Below are 24,730 nucleotides of genomic sequence, written 5' to 3' on the forward strand. Positions count from 1 at the left end.
GATTAAAATTAATTCGCGTGTAGCCTTGTTTTTGGTCAATTTTTTTTATAGGTTTCATTTTTCTTCTTGCTCCCTACCCGACAAATCTTAAAATCACAACATTTTCATTTTTGGAAAAATTTGGCCTTTTGAAAATTGTTTTAGTTTTAAAAAATAATAAAAAAAAAGTAATTTGAAAACTAAAATCAAATTAAAACAAAACAAAGAAAAATTAACCAAGGGTGACTAAATAATTTACCTATCTTAGGACACCTTTTCTCACCCTACTACCACTACTTCTCCCACCACCACATTATCGTCACCACTCCACCAGTCTCACCAATACCCGCCACCATTATCCCCACCGCCGATCCACCACCACCACCCACCATTAGTGCTTAATTTACCTATCTTAGGACCCCTTTTCTCATCCTACTACCACTATTTCTTCCACCACCACATTATCGTCACCAATCCACCAGCCTCACCAATACCCACCGCCATTATCCCCACCATTGCCTACCATCACAACCACCATTAATGCTTACTAATATGGTTAATATCAAATAAATTTATTATGTATCAACAAAAATATATTCATTTGATTAATTAAAGAAACATTTATTATGAAATATCAATTGAACACTTATTATTAAATTTTAATTAAACGTGATCATTTATAGCGGTAGATTTATGTTCTGCAAGTATAAATTTGATCGTTCTTTATCTAGCCTAACTTGTCCAAACTTTTTTTTGTATTCTGGAAATGTAATCAATTTTATTTTAACACTAAAAACCGTGATTTATTCGATCGGGTATTATAAATAGCTGGGATCCCATTTGGGTGATCCAGCAGTCATGATCATATTGTCTTATATGATTTAGTATCCTCCTCAAAATATTTGTGTTTTGTCCTTACATGTTGTGCTGAAAACATCCAACTACATCTATCACAATAAAATATTGCCTATTTTGTAAAGACATAAAACTATTATTGTCCACTACTATTCACTAACATCCACCACCGTACATAAAAACCAGCCACACGCACTATTTTTTCCACCACCAGTAACCACCTCCACACTCACAAATACCCACCACTGTTTCCACCACCCAATGCTTCTTTCACTACCACCATTAAAAACTATTAATATAATTTTTAACCGGGGTCACTGTAGTAGAGTGATAAAGTCACTTGGCGATGATACCAGTAACCTGAGTTCGAAACTTGTCAGCACCAAATTCTTTACCAATCAATATATATATATAGTTTTTAATAAACTTATTTATTAATAAAAGTATGTATTTATTAGATTCATTAAATGAACATTTATCATGAAAAATTAATTAATCATTCATCATGAGCAATTAATAGGACACTAATAATAACGTATTTATAATGGTTAGTTGAAAAACCCATGACCGTAGATTTATCCCTTCTCCACAAATCTCGGCCGCTCTTTATCTAACCTAACTTAGCCAAGCTTTGTTTTGTATTCTAGATATTTATCTATTCTATTATATAGAGGGAACTCCCCTTAGCAACAGTACCTGAAACTGCAAAAAGCGTTTTCCTAATTTGTCCTTATATTTGTATAAGCTCTGTGCTTTGGGAAAAAAATTAGGGGGCATAATCGTAATTTCACTATATTTATTTTTCTTCGACATTAGTGTGAGAAACTCTTTAGATTCTTTGATTCTTACATTGCACGAGATCAGAAATCTAGCAACAAGTCATTATGAAGATATCCATCCAAAAGATCACCATGGGTTGTAAATAATCATCAATCAAACACCCATTTCCAAAACTAAAAAATAAAAATCTATAAATTAATTGAAATAAGACATGGAATACAAGTTTACAAAAGAGGGAGATGAGAAATTACTTCGGTGTTAGTGGTTGTGAGACAAGGATGTGAACGTGATTGAGATCTTACAAATTACGATAACAGATGAGAGTTTATGAGAAACGGGGAGAGTTGCAATAGAGAAGAAGGCGAAGAAAGTAGGAACTAGGAAGTAAGGAAAGGATTTTTCTTTTCTTTTTTTTTTCCTTTCTGTTGGTCTGGGCTTTACTATACTGTAAAAAGAGATACATCTTGATTCTTGAGGAAACTGTGCCGGTTCACAATCGCATACACGTACCTTTTGCATGTGCGTTAGTCCTTGATCACGTCAACACAGGGTTGAAAGCCGATTTCAGCATGCGCATTGCGCTTGCCCAACGATCTTGTTAATAAAAAAATGTATTTATTAGATTCATTAAATGAACATTTATCATAAAAAATTAATTAATCATTCATCATGAGCAATTAATAGGACACTGATTAATAAAATATTTATAATGGTTAGTTGAAAAAATCACGGCCGTAGATTTATCTCTTCTACACAAATTTCGGCCGCTCTTTATCTAGCCTAACTTAGCCAAGTTTTGTTTTGTATTCTAGATATTTGTTATTAATAAAAGTATGTATTTATTAGATTCATTAAATGAACATTTGTCATGAAAAATTAATTAATCATTCATCATGAGCAATTAATAGGACACTAATTAATAAAATATTTATAATGGTTAGTTGAAAAAACTACGGCCGTAGATTTATCCCTTCTACACAAATCTCGGCCGCTCTTTATCTAGCCTAACTTAGCCAAACTTTGTTTTGTATTCTAGACTAGCCCTTAACCCGTGATGTAACGATACGGGCCATGATGTTGGTTCATTTTAATATGTCGTATAATTTATGTCCCGAATACTTATCAACTCCGTATGATTTAATATGGGTTTTTCATAAAAATAGTTGGGATTTTCCTCTCTTTTTTTCTTGTTTTTTTCCTTTAATATTTTACCGTCGGAGATTTTATCAAACGAAAGAAATATAATCTTAACTTCCAGACACTTTTTATTTAGGTTCATTGCTTATAATGAGATAATTCTCTACATGAACATGGAAGTTTAAATATTTTTTGAAAATATGTTGTCAGCAACGCTCATCTCAGTGAAATCAACTAATCAATATTGTCCATAAAAGTCTCCCCATGCTCCTATTTCACTCCAGCTGACTCATCTATCATGGTCATGTTGTCGATCCTCCTAATAGGCAGAGACTAGTATTTTTTTTGTATCGAACGGATGATACAAACTCTCCAATGTGACATGATTTTCCTGTAATTTTCAACACCCATTAGATGACAATGTTTAAAATGTTTATCCATTACCTTTTCGAAGGGATTGTATATATGCGAATCTCTTCCACTAAATCTTCAACAAAGTATTTTGCCCAGCAGTTCGTCTTAACGAAGGCTTTGGTAACTTCAAAAGTCTTGGACATTTTGTCACTTCTATATGTTCCTACCTTCACTTGGAATACAATCAAATTACCTCATAAAGAACCTTGAACACATATTGTACTCCCTGATCCTATTTCAAATTAATAGGTTGTCAATAGGTCCTTGATCAAAAGTTGACATCTTCCACGTTAAATATTTATAAAAAAAAAATGGTATTGTGGATCGTTGCTTTCTAAGATTGTAGTTTTCAAAATTGGCCTCTTCAAGTCCCACGACTTTCTAAGTTTATATATCCTGTTTGTTTTTAACATTTTAGTTAGCCATATTATGTTTGTTACTAACTTTAAACTTGATGTCATCTTCTACTGTGAACTTTATGTGATTTCAGAATCGAAATAGTTATACCTCTTTCATTCGTATCAAGTAATCCGTCATATATCCCAACAATTCTTATACAACAATTCCTTTTTTTTGCCGTTTCCGGACCATCGGTAGCCATTATTATCAAACACAATCTGTCTAATTTTTGTTGATATTATGTATTTGCAATGTTCATTTTTCTTAAATAAATAGATTTTGGAAAAACTAAATAAAAAAAAAAGAACATAAGTATTACATCGGGTCTAAGTTACTATATCCAAAATACTCCGGACACTGCTTCTGGTGCCTTGTTTCCTCAAATTCATCGTTGCGTTCTAGGCAGTACATGCAACACCAATCATTTGCGAAGTGATCTATTTGCGCAAGTGTGGTCAATGTATCCCTTACCTGTAATAATAATAACAACACGTCAATTTTTTTTCAAGGCGTCCAGTTGTAAATGGTATGAATCTAATAGATTTGAATTGTACCTCAATATTAGATATCACCTTCTTCTCACATAACATAGTAATTGAGGAAGGACAAATCTTGACCACTCTTTACATAGGCAGAGTTAGCCAAACTATGTTTTGAAATTGTCTTACGTGGAAATTATTATTAATCCATGTTTTAGTCGGCTCCAATCGAAGCCGATCTAATTAGTCTTATAGAAAGTTAATCTTAAACTTTTGACCTTATTTCTTGACCAAATTATTGAAGTATTCTCAGTCATGTTCTGCTTTGTGTGATCTACCCTTCTGTATCTACTCTACCTTCTAACCCAGTGAATGAAACTTATACATATTGATCCGTAATTTGATATTGTTGATTTGTAATCAAGAAGTCGCATGATTTGAGAATGTAAAATATAAAAAATATTCTATAAACATCGGAGGCAAAATTTAGATTTAGGATTTAGATTTTTTTATGATGATTTTGATGAACAAACATAATTTTCAAACAAATATTTTAGAATGCAAATATATTTTCCCGGTCAATAATGTTTTATATCGGGAATTGAGCGAAAGTTGTTGTGTTTGTAGGTAGTTGTCGCGAAACAACTCGACATTGATGGTCTTTCAGGAAAAAAAATGTAATAGTACTTGGGAGAGCGATATTGTTCTCTTACGCGGGTACACCAATTGCCTTTATATAATATGGATACTCTTTCGGTGATCCAACAGTCATGATCATATTGTCTTATACATTCCGGTATCATCCTCGAAATATTTGATTTTTGTCCCTATCAATAGTGCTAAAAACAACCAATTACATCTTTCACAATACAATGTTGCATGTTTTGTGAAGTTTTTTTTCTTACTCGGTCAATAAAACTCACTAAAAAGCAAAAACTATTATTATCCACTACTATTACCAACACCCACCACCATAAAAACCATCCACCGCCACTATTTCTTCCACCAATAGTAATGTTTCCGCCTCCATCATTCACAAACACCCGCCACCGTTTATACTAACCCTACTTCCACTACCACCATTAGAATTAATATAGCTTTTAGTACAATTATTTATTAATAAAATTATGTATTTATGTTAGATTATTAAAGGGACCTTTATAATAGAAAGTTAATTAATCATTATGAACAATCAATAGGACACTAATTAATAAAATATTTAAAAATGGTTAAGTTAAACAAACCCCAGCGATAAATTTACCTTTTCCAAGGACAAATCCTGACCACTCTTTATATAGACAAATCGACAATAAATAGTTTCATATGTTCTGATCTTGATTCGTGTCGTTCGTTTAGTTAGTACATAACATGGAAATTGATTGCACCAATTTTTTAAAATGGACATGTGTTTTATCGAGTTTATTTTAACATTATAATGATCAACCACGTTTTAAAATGGACATGTGTTCTTGATAATATAACGTTACATATTTTGTGGCGAGCGAAATTAGAATAATATATTTTTGTTCACCAATACCCGCCACCACCACTAAACCATATGAATCTATTGTTTTTATCCACCACCACCTAGTGGCAGAGCCAAGGGTTGACTAACCTGGCGCTAACCCCTTAAATTTTTAATAACTACATAAATTTTTTAGTTTATTTTATAAATAGTACTTGTCCATATATATTTATGGTTTAGTCCACCAAAGTTTACATTTTTTTTTAATAGTAGGCCTCCTCAATGTCAATTTTTGACTCCACCACTGCCACCATCATTGCCGCCCACCATATGTAGGTTGTTGGACGCAATTCTAATTTTCAATCACAAATGCCATGTATGAGGTTTAGATTGAACAAAATGTCGTCAATTGATTAGTTTCATTATTTTTTTTCCGTGTATATATTCTTTTTTGTATTGCAATCAATTTTATTTTAACATTAAAAAATCATGATTTATACGATATAGTACCAAAGATAACAGGGGTACCATTTGGGTGATCCAACTACGATCATGAAAATATTATATTGTATGATATCATCCCTGAAATATATGGTACCTTCCTTTATCAAAAGTGTTAAAAACAACCAATCACATCTTCCACACTACGATGTTATCGATGTTGTAACGATGACCTAAAATTAATATTGTCCATCACTACTCACCGGCACTACTTCTTCCACCACAAACCAGGGGCGGAGCCAGGATTTTGAAGAAAGAGGGGGAAAAAACTCTTGGCAAGTTGGATACATGTGAAAAATGGACTTTGTATGCCATTTTATAATAAAAGAACAAAAATAAATAATTGTGCTTGGCACCGCCCTTAACCACCACTAATCTTTCGGCTTCCACCTCTTCTACTACTCATTGTCGCCAAAAATGTCTATTGATATTATTTATCAAAATTACTTATTAATAGAAATAAGTATTATAATTAATTAATAAAACATTTACATTTAAAAAATGATTAGTCATTTATTATGAGCAATTAGTGAAACACTAATTAATAAAACACTTTATAATGAATAGATTATTTATTATGTGAAATTAGTGAAACACTAATTAATAAAGCAATTATGATATTTAAGTTGAACAAACCACCACCGTTGATTTATCTTTTCTATTAATTCCAACCTAGGTGGAACACTGGTTAGAGGCCACTCTTATGACACAATAGATCATGAGTTCGAATCTCCACGTTTAAGGGTGCACAGGAACCGAGCCGGACCGACGGACCGTCCCGGAACCGGTGGAACCGTACCTGGTTATGTACCGAACCGAGGAACGGGGTACAGGTACCGGTCCTAAAAATAGGAACCGAGGCTAGGGAGGTACAGGTACACGGACCTGGCCTAGTCCCGTGCCGAACCGTACCGTCTGTACCGATTAGTTGTAGCCGTCAGATTTAGGAGATGATAGATCAATAATAACCGTTGGATTAAGTGGTGGTATATAAGCAAACATTATAGGGCTAGGGTTTCTATTCTCAATTTCGTTTCTTTTTTCTTTCCATCTCTCGACTCTCTCCTCTGTCTCTGAGAAGGAGAATAAGTGAAGAACTCTGTTGGATTACTCCTCTGTCTCGTTGATTGATATGAGTTTATGTCTCAGATCTTACTAAGAGGTAATCAGATGTTGCGGATTTTGATTTTCTGTGGTGATTCATTACGAAGTTAGGTTTGTAATTTTTGTGGTGATTCATTACGAAGATCATGTTGTATGTGATTTCTAATTGTTTTAGTTGATTCGCCAAATCGTGTTTAGTTGTTATCAGAATTTTATGATTTTGGTTTTGATTGGTCTAGATCCAGTGAACTTTGAGGATTGATTAGGTTGTTCATGAATTATTTATTTTTGGGCATTTTTGATGAATCTGAGCATTGGTTTGTATTTTTATGTATTCATTTTGATTTGAGTTGTTGGTTTGTTTTAGTTTTGAATTTTAATTGGGGTTCAACTTTTTCTTTTCTTCGTGATCTGTTCAACAGGCAATAATTGAGCTTCATAATTTGAATGACAGCATTATCTGATCTTCAAGAAGGTAACATAACCTCATTTAGCACTTGTTTTTCACCCCTCTGTGTACCTCTTTTTCATTATAATCATGTTTTCGTTCATGATTCGTGAAAAATCAAGACAAAGCTTCGATGTGTAATTATTACTTTTGTGAAGTTTTGAATCTTTTGATCTTGAAAGCTATGTCTGATTATATTAGGGTTTCACTTTCACAGGGTAAGACAAAGGGAAAAGAAAGGAACTGAACTGGATTAAGTATCAATCAGATTATCTAAGGGAGTGGAGAAAGAGAAGGAAAAGGTTAGAGATTTGTTGTTGTTTTGGATTATGTTGTTCCTAATTCACTGTCTAGTGTCTAGTGCTAATCTTTGAATGGTAATGGTGCTGTTTTAGTAATTTGAGTACTTCTTTTTCTTTTTGTTAATGAAATTAGGGTGTTACCGTGTTAGTAATTGTTCTGATTTCTGGTGTTGTCAAAGTGCATTTACTTGCAGTGATGCTCCAATTCTGTGGTTTTGTAACTTTTGTTTATAAGTTAATATGGGTTAGGTGTTCCTACTAGTTACAATTAACAATCTGGGATTACGATTTGGTTCATTATACTGCTGTTAGACTTTGTTGATGATGCTATATAAGTACCAAGTAGTTAACTGCAATTACATGTTAGAGCAGGACAAGAATGACAAGTAGTTAGTTCTTATGTTTCATGAATCTTCTTATGTTTCATCACCTCCATGTTTGTCTAAATAAAATGGATTTTATTGAAATGAAGAATCAATAGGTACTGAGAAGTTATCTGACTTGATCAAGTGTATGATTAGGTGCTGAAGTGCAGATTTAAGTTCTTGGAGTGGAGTGGGTTTTCTGAATTGGGTTTATTAAATGTTGTTGAAATCTAATTTATTTTCTTGTGCTTTTGATTAGGTGCTGAAGTGCAGATTTAAGTTCTTGGAGTTCACTAATTCAGTAATTCTAGAGGGTTGCTGATACTGCACATTCAAGGTTTGTCATTTGGTATTTGTGCATTCCTCGTCTACCTGTGGTGGGCATATTACATTATTAGAAGATCAAGATTCAAGATTACAAAAGCACTAGCTGCAGCTGCACTGCTAGTTGAGTAGTTGTTCTTTTTTCAGATTTTCTCATTTTCAAGACTTAGTGTGTGTGTGTGTCTGTGGCTACTGCTACTACTTTTTTTTTCCATATTTTCAAGACATTGTTTGTTTGGTTTGTTAGTAATATTGCTACTTATTAGTTGTTGCTTTGAATGAGAATTTGTTCTATAGAAAAAACAGGTAAAAGAAAAGGCAGTCATTTTTGTGCTGAAAAGGTACCGACTGGTACCGGAACCGTGCCGGAACCGCACCGGAACCGAATGGTACCGGAACCGAGGTACACGGTACCGGTACCGGTCCAAAATCTTCGTCCCGATCCTAGGGAGGTACAGGTACTCGGCCTCGGCAAGAACCGAGCCGAACCGTACCATGTGCACCCTTATCCACGTTATTATCTTTGAAAATCCATATCTTGACTTGAGTATTCATTTTTCATTCATTATATTGGAATTAATGCCACGCGTGCAAGTTGTAGGGGGTGGTCAAGAGAACCACAGCCCTTGATTTATCTTTGTCTGGACAAATCCTGACCACCACTAACACAGGCTAACTTAGCCTAGCTTTGTTTTGTATTAATGATATAAAATGGGTAGGTTCCATAAGAAGTCGTCTATTTGGCTTTATTTTTTCATTATAAATTTTAACTAACACAAATCCATTGGATTATCCGCACCCAATCCGTTCATCTGTGCATCCATTGGATGCAAATCCATTGGATGTTGGATTGGATGCGGATGATAAATTTGAAATTCGTAACGAATTGGATTGGATGCAGATGAGATAAAAACCGGTCCATACCGGTGCTCACCCCTAATTGCTTGATGCTTTCCTGGCTGGAGCCACCCACAAAAGGCCAAAACACATTTCTTTTGTTATCTAATTCATGTTGGGCCAGTATGGTCAAGCCCAGCGTGAAAATATGGTCGAGCCTGGGTGCCTGGGGCAAGGAAGGTTTCTTGCTCTGCCACTGCCTCCAGCTCTAGTTTAGGTTCATCGGCACATTAAAAAAGGTAACTTAGCTGGTGTCGCGTTGGAATTAGTGCGCCTTTTGGTTTTTGACGCCGCAAAGGAAAGTGTTTAGGAATTCTGTTTCTAGAAAGAGGGTATATATGGAAATCGCACAATGAGATATTCAATGCATCTCGCATTATAAATAGAACAATAGAGTAAACCCCGTTACTTGCATAACACACGTAAAGATTATTTTAGGGTTTCATTAGGGTTTCAAAGCAGCAGCTGGAAACATGGCACCCAAACCTTCCAAGGCTGAGAAGAAGATCGCTTATGATAAGAAACTCTGCAAGTTTCTTGATGAATATGGTCAGATCTTAGTTGTTGCTGCAGACAATGTTGGATCGAACCAGTTACAAAACATCAGGAAAGGTTTGCGTGGCGATTCAGTTGTTTTGATGGGAAAAAACACTATGATGAAGAGAACTGTTCGTCTTCATGCTGAGAAAACTGGAAACAATGATTTCCTTAACCTCATTCCTCTTCTTGTGGTAGGTGATTTTGCAGATTCAGTTTCGATTGTTGAAGACCGTGTTTGTGTGATGTTTTTAATTACTGATTTGGTTTTTGATTGTGTGAATTAGGGTAACGTTGGGTTGATCTTTACTAAAGGAGATTTGAAGGAAGTTAGTGAAGAAGTCAGCAAATATAAGGTATAAGTTGTTTTCTGGATTTAGGTTTGGTCAATTATTAGATTCATATAATTATGGCTCTTAATTGCACGGGTGATTCACATATTGTATATTTAAGGCTCTTAAAGACCAGCATAAATGTATTTTAAGAGTTTTTTTTTTCCGTCAATTGTGTATTCAGTGTGATAATCTATCTTCTGTTTACATCAGGTTGGAGCCCCTGCTCGCGTTGGACTTGTTGCTCCTATCGATGTTATTGTACCACCAGGCAACACAGGATTGGATCCATCACAAACATCCTTTTTCCAGGTAATCTTTCAATTCGACCCTTATTATCACAGATTCCTTTTATTATCTCCAATTTTATATGGAAAGTGGTACTCGAGTAATGATAGTATGAAAATTACAGACTATATGGTCAGAGTTGTTACATTACAATAGCATGCCCCAACCACTGCCTTGTTTTTGATGGTTTCCCTTAACAACTAATTCTCATGACGTTTGATTTTACTTTTCTTGATTTTTAGTTAGTTTGGTGTATTCATTAAGATTATTTGCATCAACCTGTTCCTGAAGTAGATAGCTAGGAACTAGTTGCCTTCATCAAGTACCAAAAGCATTTGACAAACTAATTTTGATGTTCTTTCTGTTTAGTGTTGATGTGGTCTACTGTTGTTTCGGTTTTTATTATTATATATATTATTGGCTAATTGTAACTTTGTTGTTTTAGGTTCTCAACATTCCAACCAAGATTAACAAGGGAACCGTCGAAATCACAATCCCAGTTGAGCTTATCAAGAAAGGTGACAAAGTGGGTTCTTCCGAAGCTGCTTTGCTATCAAAGCTAGGCATAAGGCCATTTTCTTATGGTCTCGTTGTACTCTCGGTGTATGACAATGGTTCAGTCTTTAACCCAGAGGTGCTTGACCTTACTGATGACGATCTAGTTGAGAAGTTTTATGCCGGTGTATCGATGGTTACTTCACTCTCATTGGCTCTCTCGTACCCTACCCTTGCTGCTGTACCTCACATGTTTGTCAATGGATACAAGAATGTTCTTTCTGTCGCTGTTGCCAGTGAATACTCCTTCTCTTATGCTGATAAAGTGAAAGAATACTTGAAGGTAGTTTGACAATAGCTTTTTCTTTGCATCTTTGCGCCCTCATGATCCATTTGTTTGTTGCATTTTTAATGTTTGAGATACATTTTTTTTGCAGGATCCAAGCAAGTTTGCGGTTTCAACTGCTCCTGTTTCTGCTGCTTCCGCTTCTGGTGGTGCACCAGCTGCTGCTTCAAAGGCAGAAGAGAAGAAGCCAGAGCCTGAAGAAGAATCTGATGAGGATATTGGAGGGTTGTTTGGCGATGACGATTTCTAAACTTTTCCTTGATGATTTTTCCTGCTTGCATTTGCATCTTATTATCTTTGAACTCATCTTTAGTGTTTATACACCTTGTTAGAACTATCAGAACCCATAATCAGTCTTTTGTTGATATATTGCCATTTTATTGGGTGCGGTTGTTTTTCACTCATATGGTAGGAGAAATAAAATCATTTTGGAACTCAGAAATCTGTGTGTGTGCTTTGTTCCACCTTTTCTTGTGTTCAATGTGAGTATTATTCGAAGGGAGTACAAGTTTTTACAGGAAAGAAATATCCCATTGTTTAGCTATATCACTGGCCTTACTATTGCATATCTCATGTCGTGTCTAGGAGAGAGAATTTTGGAATTTATTAAGATTTTTAGAATAAAAGTTAAAAGAACAGGCTCAAAGGTTAAGTTCAGATTTTATTAAAAGAAGAGGCTCAAAGGCTCGACAAACAAAGCCACCTTCGGCTAGAGCCCAATTACAGCAATAGCCCCATTATTATTAGACACAATTCAGTTTTTTCGTAGTTAACTGTTTCCTAGCAGAGAATTACAATCAGAGACAATGGCGATTGGACCACCATCTCCCCCCAATTGAAAAATCAACCTCTTGATTTAAATAACCACCATCTCCTCCCTCCGTCTAAGGGTAGAATGTACCACATTTTTTTTTGCTTTTCTTTTACATCTTGGGTGTGCCACTGTAGAAATTGTTCTTGAATATCTGCTTTACGTGCGACCAAGATATATCTATGGAGTTTGCCAGCTGATTCCAGATGTGTTTTGCAAACCTGCAGTTTAGCAAAATACGATTGACCTCTTCCTCTTCTTCATTGCAGAGACAACATAGAGTGTTTCTGATCTGACGTCCTGTTTTATTTAGATTGTCCACCGTAGGGATGGCATTCTGAATACCCAACCATAGCAACATTTGAGCTTTAGGTGGAACCTTTTTATTCTAAACATGTTTGAAATCATCTCCAGCTCCATTTTGCTGTTGCTGCATCAGCCATTTGTAACCCTCTTTTGATGTGTAGATCAATGATGTGTTATAGCTGATGGAGTCTGCCAATGCCACCAGTTGAGGGGGAGCATCAATTAAGGATAATAAATTATCCAGTTCAGCCTTTACTTCATCACTTGGGTTTTGAATTATGTGTAAGCTTTTTGATGAATTGTGGAGAATGCCACTTGAGATTTCCAGGGGTCTAACCAAAATTTTGTTGATCTCCCATCACCTACGTGCATCTCCATATTCCAGTGCACTACTCCCTTTTCATTCTCAGTTCCTTTCCAAAACCCTCTCCCATAAAAATCCTTGCACTCTTTAGTTATTAGATCATCTTTTTCTGTCAGAGTTTTATGCTGTATGAATTTTCTCGAGACAGCTTCTAATTTCATGAGAGTATCTCCAACTCCATTTGCTTAGTACTATGAGCCTTCTTTGTTGCTTTGAGGTTTCTGATGCCTAAACCTCCTAGCTTCTTTGGCTTGCACACTCTTTCCCAAGTAATCCAGTTGATCTTTTTCTTTTCATGAGTTGACCCCCGCAAGAAATCTCTCACATGCTTGGACATTTTCTTTTCTATAGATGCTGGCATTTGAATTAGAGACATGTGAAGACTTGCCAATGCATTCCTCAATTACACTATAGATACCTATAGGCTATACGGTTATTACGGTATCAGTACATTGATAAAGTCATGTCCAACAATATTAACTACTCCCTCCGTTTCTAAAAAATAGGCGGGTTTCTCTTTTTGGGTATGTCAAAAAAATAGGCTTGTTTACATATGTGGAAAGTCAAATGTTATGATTTTACTACTATACTCATTAATGAACCACTTCTCTCTCTCTCCATTTTCTCTCATAATACAAAAGGGGACCATTTCTCTCTCCTCTTTCTCTAATAACAAATGAGCGAGGATCAAAGGATAGATTAGAAAAAAACATGGAAAAGTGGCTCCAATGATTAGTTTTCTTAATTTTTGTGAAAACCAAACAAGCCTATTTTTTACAAACAGAGGGAGTAAATAATAGCCCAAGTGAAACAAGCCTTTACAAAGGAAGTACGTCCCAGCACTAAGAAAATCAAGGTTTGAAAAACACCCGTTAAAATGGTCACACCCATATACCGTGGCCGTGAGGATGCCGATGAATAGGAAATAACGGCAATTTTTTTAGGACCGTTTTTCCATTTTCATATACGTTATAACCGTTTTTCTAAAATTGAATTATACGATTTTTCTATCTAAATAACATTTTAACGTAATTTTTTTAGACCATTTTTTTCCGTTTTCACATCAATTGTAACCGTTTTTTAATTAATAATTTTAAATTAAAGATTAAAAAAATATAATTAATAATGGTCACACCCATGTCAATTGTAACGTTTTTTAATTAAAATGAATATAAAAACATTTTCTTACAATTCTTTATATTTTAAATTAAAGATTAAAAAGATATAATTAATAATTTTAAAATAAAAGAATAAAATAATAATATATAAAAAACGTTATAACAACGTTATTAGACCCGTTATAACTGTTTTCACGCACCTTGTAACTGTTAGATAGGAATTTCAAACCATAATTCTTTTTCATTTTCTATTTAACCGTTATAACGCCCGTTATTTTAAAATAACATATAAAAATCGCGTTTTTTTTTCCTACATGACGCGATTTTTGTCCATAAAATACTCACACCCATCAAAACACGTTACAACGATCACGCCTAATAATCATGACCTGAGCCGTGACATGTTTTTCAAACCTTCAAGAAAATACATAAGCATTCCCCTACTGGCGGGATGGATAAGAAGTTGAACCTCTTCAAACATAATTATAATCAAAGGTAAAAAGAAAGTCTAATGTTTGGTTGAGACACCAAAGAATTTGAGTCACTTTTTTGGAGAACTGGTACGTGGGAAAGAACTGAACGGCCGATATAACTGTTATCACGACATTGATACCTCGGTGGTCACCATTCAGAACCAGCAAGCACCCCCAAAAATTTAAATATTTTCAGAGGAACTTTTTGAGATCCTTCTTTTAGCCTCCTTAAAATTTTAAATTTTAGCCCATTCTACTGCCCACCTTTGGCGCTGCAGTGATAATTCAGCTATTTTTGGGTGATAATTAATGGCTGTTATTTACATTCTGGGCGATTTCAGTTTTTGTTGGGAAATGATTAATACACCGTGATTTTACACCACGGGGTGCACCGAAACATTGCATGTGAGAGGGGATGTTGGGGACCATTTCTGCCCGCATCCATCCCGATAATAAGCACGCGTATCGGGACCGTCCATTACCTTCGTTGTGCATGTCACGGTGTAAAACCGTTGTGTGCACAGCTGTTTTCTGTTCCCCAACTGTTAGTTATAATGTAAATGCTGGTACCGTTCAACCGGTAAGTCTCCTCTTTTCTCAAGACGGGGCGGCCGTACGTCAACATAAGATATTTGTTACGTGGATGATATGTTAGGGTTTACACGGAGTTGACAACTTCAAGTTTTGGACATGTTAGAAGAAGAATATTGTTAAATCCACATCAGGACATCGTTTATGTCCCAGTCTCCTTGAGATTTTTGCTAGTTTTGGGTAAAGTTTACTGTCTATATATGTTCATCTGTGTGTTCGCTGACGAATAGAAGGTAGCAGATGAGAAGGAAACCAAAGTATGCTTTGCCCTTGAGAAGAAGTTTATCTAGCTAGGGTGGGAAATGAAGATATGGGGAATAGGATGGATAAGGGTAGATGTAGATGCGTGAGATGGCTTTAGAGCAACCACAGTCATGAGACGGACCAAATACCAAAAGCCAGACTAAAAGCCAAAAAAATTTGGTATTCTGGGTGTTCAAGCGCAATGGGGGACGACCAAAATTTGGTGAAGCGTAACTTATACGAACGCTTGGTGCAGACGGAACTTATACTCACGTTTCTTGACCGAGCGTTCTTTAAAATATGCGTCTGAATGAAACGGAGTTATTACGTGCGCCTGATTGAGGCGTAGGTATAGTTCACGCCTAACATGGGACGGCGATGGAAAGTGCGTCTACTGGGACGGAGAAGTTATGTGCGTCTGATACATACGGAGATAGAAAGTGCGTATGACTCGGGCGGACATAGAAGGTGTGTCTGGGTAGGGCGGATATGGAAGGTGCGTCTGTGTTGGGCGAACATAGAAAGTGCGTCTAGTTCAGGCGTAGATGGATTGTGCGTCTAGTTCAGGCGTAGATGCAATGGCAGAACCAGTCAAGTTTGTAACATAACACTAGTAGCACCCCCAGAAACGTAAATCGCTTTACACCCACGGTTTGTACTAGCAATCAAACAACCTTCAATAGTAGCCATTGGTACTGAATATTCTCTCCCATCAAGTAACAACGGACCAGCAATACCAACAGACGTTAATAATACGTCCGTCTCCCGCATACGGTCATAATACATGCGTCCGGACCAGGCGCTTTTAGTAACTGCGTCCAAACCAGGCGTTTTTAATAACTGCGTCTGCTATGGGGCGTAGGTTTTATCTACGTATGGCCCGGCGGTGTTTATAATAACGCCTAACTTAAACGCTCTATATACATCCGCCCCATTATCATACGTTATTTATACGTACGCCCGATGTGGAGCGTCCACTATACTTCCGTCTGAAATCATACGCCCACTATACTTCCGTCCCACTATTAATCATTTTAGTCTGGGTTGGCGACCACATTTGGTCGCAAACCCTAATTAACTGGACTAAATATGGTTTTAGTCAGTACCACTGCGGCTGAATTTGGGACCAAATTTGGGTATAGTCCCCAAATTTGGTCATGACTGTGGTTGCTCTTAGACTCTCCAAGTCCTTATCTCCTTTGTGGACTTGAAAATGGACCCCAATTGATAAAAGGTCTCTATTATCACTAGTGCCCTGCCGGGCCTGCCCTATGTATATGTTCCTCTGTTGGCTCTTCGCAGTACGAAATCATGCATGCAACAACCAAGAAAGTCCCAATGTAGAGATTGTTTTTCTTTCTTTCTTTAGATGCAAATCCATGTAACCATGCATACACACTATGAGGAAGCATTATTGATCTAGAGGACCATATATTTGATGGTTTCGGATCTTAATATCATGACCATATCTGTATGTATCAATGAAATGGTCACAAAAAGTTTGGATGGGGAGAGCGAAAGAGAAAGGGATCTGACTGTCCTACTACGCATAATTTACGTAGAGAAAATGATAAACGGAAATGAATGAATGTTATTGGCTTGAATTTGGATATTTCTCTCGATATTATGGAACATGTTTGATGAAGACGCATGTGAGAAAAAAAAACACGGGGAAGTAAGAAAAATCAAAACTTTCTTTTGTCTTTGTGAGAAAATGTAAGATCCTATATCTGAGGGAGTTTGGTCTCATTGAAAAAAGGCCCAAAACATTTGGGTAGCTACACCTGCATTGCTTTTCACGAGCACATCACGGGCCTTCCGTTCAAAAGATCGTGGATAATTTTCATTAATATTTTGGTTGGGGAAGGTCTTTGGTCATAGTGTTTGCATCTGTGAGCTTGTGATTCTACCAACATCACCTTCACAGATCATTTATAATTAGAGAAGTCGCCCTTAACAGGCCAAAAAAAGGACGATATGTTCAACAACTAGCCACGTCCTAAGTTGAAACTTGACAGTACCAAAATTTCTATGCAAATATCTGAATTTGTGCAGCACAAATCTAGTCATTGTGAAGATTTTAATTGAACTCTCCTCATTGGTACATTAGTCGAACATTAATTTGACAAGGCTCTTATTAGAGTGCAAAAATATATGCCATATTGGGCTATTTGCTTGCCATGTTCTCCAATGGATAGCAACTCTGCCTATTGTAAAATTCGAGTTAGTTGATCTCTTAGTAATTTTATTGAATAAAAAAAAAAGATACTACCTTCGTTGTTACAGAAAAAATTGGCACTTTCACATTTTCACCTTTGCTTTTTTATTTAGGCTAGGCTATAATGTTGCCTTTTTGTTTAGGCCAGACTAAATTGAAAAGTGAAAGTGTGTTGCTTTTCGTTACACAATTTTCCTGTAACGAAGAGTAAAAAGTTAAGGCAAATAATTTATGCCTTAACTACCAAGTGAACAACAATAAATGGTTTGCAGTTGATCTCATCATCTTAGGTCCTCAGTTCTCACTGACACCAATAATGGAGGGTGAATGTGTATCCAACAATAGAGGCATATTGGTTTGACATATGCCTTTTTCTCCGGAGGAAATTAAGAATGCTGTCTTTCAAATGGGGAAAAAATCTCCTGGACCTGATGGCTTCTTCACATGTTTTTCTTATCAAAAATACTTAGATATTGTAGGATATGTTGTCATTGATATGACACAAATCTGTTAAAGAACTGGGCATATTGCTAAAGTCTTTAACCATACTAATATTGCTCTTATCCCCATAGTTCTTCTTGCTGAACTTGTCTCCCAGTACAGACCAATAGGGATTTACAAATTTTTTTCTAAACCCTGGCTAATAGACTTAAACCCTTTATGAACAATATAATATCCCAAAATCAAAGTGCCATTATTCCTAAGAGGAGTATTTCTGATAATATTCTTCTAGCCAATGAGGCCATATATGCTGTCAATCACAATGACAAAGTTGAAGGCATAACTGCTATCAAACTTGATATGTCTAAAGCTTATGACAAACTTTAATGTGATTTTCCAGAAAAGGTATTAACAAAAATGGGTCTCTCTAACCACTGGGTTAAACTCATAAACCATTGTGTTTCTACTGTCTCATACTCTGTCCTTCTCAATGGTATCCCTACTGGGTTTTTCCAACCTGAAAGAGAGCTTAGACAGGGAGATTCTCTCTCTCCTTATCTTTACATCATTTGCTCTGAAGCTTTATCTACTTACATTGATAGTCTTCAAAAGAAAGGCATTTTAGAGGGTATCAAAGTTTGTAAAGATGCTCCTGAAATGATACATCTTCTGTTTGCTGATGATTCCCTCCTTTTTCAAAAGCTACTTCTCAATATTTTCAAGTTATAAAAAACTATCTTCAAAAGTACTGCCTGGCCTTTGGGCAAGAAATAAATTTTGAAAAATCTGGTATTTTATTTAGTAGGAAGATTCCTGAGCATAGAAAAGCTCTCTTGGCCAATATTTTAGAAATCTAGAGCAGGGATTTAGGAGAAAAATACCTTGTCGCTCCTATTGTGTTCCAAGCTTTTAAAATCCATACACATATGGGTATTCTCCAAGCTATTGATGCCAGAATCTCTGTATGGATTCATAAGCTCTTGTCCCAAGCTGCTAGAACCACTCTAATTAAAAATATTGAACAAGCTATTCCTCTATTTCAAATGGGAGCCTTCCTTATTCCAAAGCATCTTTGTAAACAAATGGACTCTCACCTATGCAAATTCTGGTGGGGTGAAACTTTAGACCCAAAAGATAGGAAGTTGCACCTGCTTGGTTAGGATATTTTATGCTCCCCCAAAGCTGAAGGTGGTTTGAGCTTTAGAAAGGATGAATTAAATAATCTGGCTATGCTAGGTAGGAATGCCTGGAGAATCCTGGAAAATCCTAATTGCTTACTGGCCACTGTTCTTAAGGTTAGATACTTTCCTAGAACTGACTTCTTGAATGCCAAGTGCACTGGTAAGTGCTCTTGGACTTGGAAGTATCTACACGCCATAAAATAACTAATCAATCCTTTCATTTCTTGGATAGTTGGGGATGGTCAATTCATTGACCCATGGTGTGACAAATGGATACCCTCCTTGGATTCTGCCACACCCAACCCTCTAGTCCCCCTGATCCTAGTATCAAAGTTTCTTATTTTATTGATTCCCAAACCGGAAGTTGGGATGAGTTTAGACTTAACACCCACTTTGACAATACTTTTGTTCAGAAGATTATCACCATTCCCTTAAGCCAGCTTTGCACTCCTGATAGGAGGGCTTGAGATCTTTCAAAGAATGGAAAATTTTCTTCCAAATCTGCCTACATGGGGCTCAGAGGTCTTAGGCCCTCCCCTTGTAAAAATCTTTGGATGCGTATCTGGAAAATCAGAGTTCCTTACAAATTTCAAGTTTTTATTTGGAGAGTAGCTAGAAATGATTTGCCCTCCAGAACTATCATTCACACTAGAATGCCCATGCACAGTGTGGATTGTCCTAGGTGTACTGATCCTCATGAAACTATTATGCATGCTTAGGTCCTATGTCCCTTTGCTAGTAGAATCTGGTTTATCTCTGATTTCAACATTAGCACCCATTTTTTTCAAAACAAGTCTTTCATTAATTGACTTCTTTTTTGGTTAACTGATCTTCAGTCTAAACTCTCTGATGAAGCTCAAAGTATTTTTGTTGCTATCTTATGGTCTCTTTGGACTAGTAGAAACAATTTCATCTTCCAAAATATTTCTGAAAATCATACTTATGTCCTAGCTAGATCCAGAGCTATGCTTCTCACTAGGAAAACTAGCTTGACTGTTTTTACTACTACTTCTGTCGGTATTTGTGATAATGGATGCCCCCTCTTTTGGTTGGATTAAATGTAATACTGATGGTGTCTTTGATGATACTTCTGGAGCAAATGGTGCAGGGTATGTGATGCGAGATTTCTCAAGAAAAGCAACCTTTTGTGCGTCCTTAGTCTTTGAAGTACACTCTGCTGAAGAAGCCGAAGCAAGAGCCATCTGGGCAGTACTTAAGAAAGCCTTGGAGCAACAGTTAACTCACATCATCATTGAAAGTGATGCAAAATTCCGCATCGACCAATTTTCAGCTGGGAATTTTGAAGGGAATTCGTGTACAGATGCAATCTTTAAGGATATTCAACTTTTCTCTTCTAAGTTAGTTGCGTGCATTTTTAGTTTCCAACCTCGTTATTGTAACTCTGTAGCTCATGAACTTGCAATGTGGGCTAAGAAAAACAATTCTACTATATACTGGTTTGCCCCTCTTGTTTGGCTCCTACCAACAGTTGAGGAGGATCATTAGGTTTTTTGAAGGCCTTTGCTTATAAAATAAAATAAAATAAAAATTATTGTTCTTCTGAGTTGTGAGTCATGCATCATCGATTCAAATTCCCCCGTAAAGGTGGGTGTTGTTGTTCTATGGTTACAGTTTGATGGCCGGGTGGAGATTCTGGATTTAAGATTCTGGTTACGAGATGATTCACGTTACAAGATTCAATTTGGAAATTATTTAGCTTTAGACTCTGTTTATTTTGGATTCTATGTGTAACATCGGGATTCCCTATTTATTTAAAAAAACAAAAAACAAAAAAACTACGGGCTTGCAATGCGCACAAACAACACGAAATGCAGATTTTCAAGTAAGCTGCCACATTTCAAAGATATGGGATATGAATCTAAGGGCGCAGAGGCGAATCGTACATTTATACAACTTGGTCTGAGGGTCGGTTTAGCATTAGAAAATATCCCACTGCAAGGCTCCAAAGAGTCTCTTTTTCGAATCAAGTTGGCTCAGAGAAAGACAAAAAAAAATATCAAAGTCATTATCAAATATCAAAGTCACTGTACACAATTATGACCATTCAGACTGAATTATCTGAATAATCAAAATCCCAAATCCATTGGCAAAACAACTTATCTTTGAAAATTCATAACATCTAACGGTTTGAATCAACTAACTAGACTCATTCACACAAAAACGTTTTGAATAAATAGTGCATTTTTTGGAGATTTTTTTTCAAGTATGCAAACCATTTCCTTTATATAACCTAAAAATAATTTAACAGCTCATCTCATCTCATCCAATTTGCCTCTACTTCTCCTCTGTAAGTATCATTCTGTTCTTTATAATCCAAAGAAGAACAGAATTTACTTCTGCCGGGAAATCTTATCCAGCTTGGTTGTAAGGGGAATCTCGCCGGATATGATCGGCAGATAGTCGGAATCCGGTAGATTTCTTGAGTGAGCATTTGCAGACACTTCTCTCTCAAGTCTCATCTTTATTTTTCTTGCATCATCTCTTCTTTTCATTGTGAGATATGGGAGCTGCAACTTGTTTGCAATTGTTACACACACTAGTACCTCAAATTCACTGTTATTCATCTTCTTCTAAGAGAGGAATCAGTCACAATGACCGTGTTCTTGTTCATCGTTTCGATCGGTCTTCTCTATTCGGATCAAATTCCACAAACTTACTTCAGTTTCAATCTTCCAAACCTAAAGGTCGAAACTTAAACATATTCAAGAGTGCTTGTAGTGCAAACTTCAACCAATTCTCTAGTGAAGAAGAAGATTTTTCCGATGAAGAATTTTCTAAGCAAATTCTTGAATTAGCGAAAAAGTTTCAGCTTTCCGGAGGCGATGATGATTCATCAGAAACTAATAATAACAACATTAATCAATCTGTAGAGGATTCAGCAACTGAAATCATTTCTGATTCAAGATTTAAAAAATTCGAATTCAGTAACGAGTTCAGTTTTTTAAATGAAAAAATTAACAGTAGAATTCCGTTTCCTGAGCAACCAGAATGGGCAGGAAACTTAGATATAATTCCAGCCGTGATCGAAAGAAAAGCAAACAGCGTCGATCTACCAATATCTCTTCGGATTATAAAGCGAAAGAATCAATGGGAAGAAGGGTTTAAAGAAGCAGGGGAAGTAGCTTCATGTTCAGTAAAGAAAGCATTTTCATCAATGGTGTTTATAATCAGAGAAATCCAAAGCTATACGTTACAAATGAGAGAGGTCTTGTTCTACGAAAATGTTCAAGGAATTCTTTCTAGAGTTCAGAAAGAAATGAACGCGTCTTTTGTCTGGTTATTTCAACAAGTTTTCTCTCATACTCCAACTCTAATGGTTTCAGTTATGATCCTCCTTGCAAATTTTACAGTTTATTCGATGTCGAATAATACTGCAATTGCTTCTCCAATGATTCCCCAAGTCATGACAACCGAGAGTGTTCAAGTAACAGAAAATTATCAGACGACTCATCGAAAACCAACGTTTGATTCTTCATCAATCAAGACATTCTCTGTCTCACCAATTGGAGGAAATAACAATGGCAACGGAAATGGCAATGGGAAGATTAAGTTAATTGCAAGTGGAGCTGAAGGTGGAGATGGATCTCTATCTTCTACATCCAATTTACGTCGTTCGATTCTTCCAGATGAAATCTCTCAAGAAGTTTCGTCAGTTGGAAACACTAAAGAGATAGTAATGCGAGAAGAAGAAGTAAAACTATGGAATTCAATGGTTGAAGAAGCTTCAAAAACAAGGGATGAAAGTTTAGATGAAGAAACAATGAAACGATTCGTATCACCTGTAAAAGTTGAAGTCGAACAAGAAGATTTCACAGAATATTTCAAGACTGAACTTCTTTACCAACTCGCTTTATCGAAAGAACCTCAGAACCCTCTTCTTCTCTCTAACTACGCCCAGTTTCTCTATCTCGTTGTTCATGACCATGACAGGTAATCTGATTCTTCCCCGCCATGTTTTTTCCCCTCTGTTCCTTGGTTTTGTTAGTACACTCACTGAGTTAGCCCCGAGTCAGATTTTGCCATTCTTGAACTTGGATAAGGTTACAAAAATGCAGCATCAATCGATGCACGGGTACAGTGTCATTTTTTTTACCGAGTCATTTCTAACAGGTTTTTTTTCTTTACTTTGATTTTTGACAGAGCGGAAGATTACTTCAATCGTGCAATTAGTGTTGAATCAGTGGTACCAGATGCAGAAATTCTAAGTCGTTATGCGAATTTCTTATGGCTAGCAAAGAAAGATATAGGTGCAGCGGAAACAACATACTTGGAAGCAATAGCGGCAGAACCAAGCAACCCATTTTATGCATCAAATTATGCTCATTTTCTATGGAGTACCGGTGCTGATGATACTTGTTACCCATTAGACTCTCCTTCCAATTCAACTTCTTTCGGTGCCACCAATGATGCTTAGATATTAAGAGTAGTATATACCATGATGTAGGTTTAGCTCATAACTCCCTTCTAAAACTAGTCACTGCTCTGTTATCTACATCTTTTTTTTTTCTCAAAATTACTTGTAATTGATTCAAATTTCATAGCATCAATCAATATAGGATATGAAATGAGATAAGAAAGAGATGAATTATCTAACAACCAGACCGAACTTAGGTTGTTCAGTTTTCTGTCTTGGTCAAATTAGTTTTTCAAAATTCGTCAGTGAAATAAATATTAGGGAGAAAAACTCAAGGCTGCTAATGGGGTGCCAATTTGCTTGGGATGTACCACCACAGAGGCGACAATTGTTTTGTCTTATATGTAAATCGGTATACCCAAAAAAATTCAGTACCCCTATTAACAATCTTGGAAAAACTAGTAAGAAAAATAGTAGGGAGAAAAACTAGGAAGAAATCTAAAATCATTTTATTTTGACTTTACACCAACTATATAAAACGGGAAAAGTCTATTTCTGGACAACCATGTCAAGATAGCCGTTGAGGATAGAGTTAAGGATGCATGAATACGCCCACTATCATACCGATCATCATTAGTGGGCTTGTTATAGCTGGATGGAACAGAATTTGTGTAGTGGTAACTGACATAGATTTTATTTTTTTATTTTTTTTATATTTTTTTTTATAAACAAAGGCCTTCAAAAAGGCTAATAGTCCTCCTCAATTGTTGGTGCGAGCCAAGCAGGATGCACATACCAGTACATAGAGGATTTCTTACGTTTTGTCCATTGATCTAGCTAATGAGCAACATAATTACAAATTGTAGGTTGAAAACTAAAGATACAAGCAGATAGCTTAGAAGAATACAACTTAATGTCTTTAAATATGGCATCTGTACTAGGATCATCATAAAAAAAAAACCAGAAGAGAATTGTTCCACCAACTTCTTAGCATCTTTTTCTATGATGATATGAGTCATCTTCTATTCTAATGCTTTCTTAAGAACTCCCCATATAGCTATAGCTTCCGCTTCTTCTACAGAAGAAACTTCAAACACCATAGTAGCACAGAAAGAGGCTTTGCTTGCGAAGTCTCTCATCACATAACCTGCACATTATCTCT

At 36.1% G+C, this 24,730-nt stretch overlaps 3 protein-coding genes across 3 annotated transcripts; all 3 read left to right on the top strand.

The window, feature by feature from the left end:
• Nucleotides 1–9,764: 9,764 nt before the first annotated feature.
• LOC113338246 (60S acidic ribosomal protein P0-like) lies at nt 9,765–11,945 on the top strand. Its single transcript, XM_026583700.1, has 5 exons — nt 9,765–10,180; nt 10,274–10,342; nt 10,532–10,630; nt 11,052–11,444; nt 11,539–11,945. The coding sequence occupies exons 1-5, from the start codon at nt 9,923–9,925 to the stop codon at nt 11,695–11,697; spliced, it is 978 nt and encodes a 325-aa protein (XP_026439485.1). The 5' UTR covers nt 9,765–9,922; the 3' UTR covers nt 11,698–11,945.
• An 8,277-nt stretch (nt 11,946–20,222) lies between these two features.
• Nucleotides 20,223–20,699, top strand: LOC113338456. Its single transcript, XM_026583876.1, has one exon. It carries the CDS (start codon nt 20,223–20,225, stop codon nt 20,697–20,699), a length of 477 nt encoding a protein of 158 aa, XP_026439661.1.
• A 714-nt stretch (nt 20,700–21,413) lies between these two features.
• On the top strand, nt 21,414–23,833 carry LOC113338838. The gene is made up of 2 exons (XM_026584233.1): nt 21,414–23,144; nt 23,355–23,833. The coding sequence occupies exons 1-2, from the start codon at nt 21,715–21,717 to the stop codon at nt 23,626–23,628; spliced, it is 1,704 nt and encodes a 567-aa protein (XP_026440018.1). The 5' UTR covers nt 21,414–21,714; the 3' UTR covers nt 23,629–23,833.
• Nucleotides 23,834–24,730: the final 897 nt, after the last annotated feature.

The sequence above is a fragment of the Papaver somniferum genome, unplaced genomic scaffold, assembly GCF_003573695.1.
Source record: "Papaver somniferum cultivar HN1 unplaced genomic scaffold, ASM357369v1 unplaced-scaffold_19, whole genome shotgun sequence".
NCBI classification, from domain to species: Eukaryota; Viridiplantae; Streptophyta; class Magnoliopsida; order Ranunculales; family Papaveraceae; genus Papaver; species Papaver somniferum.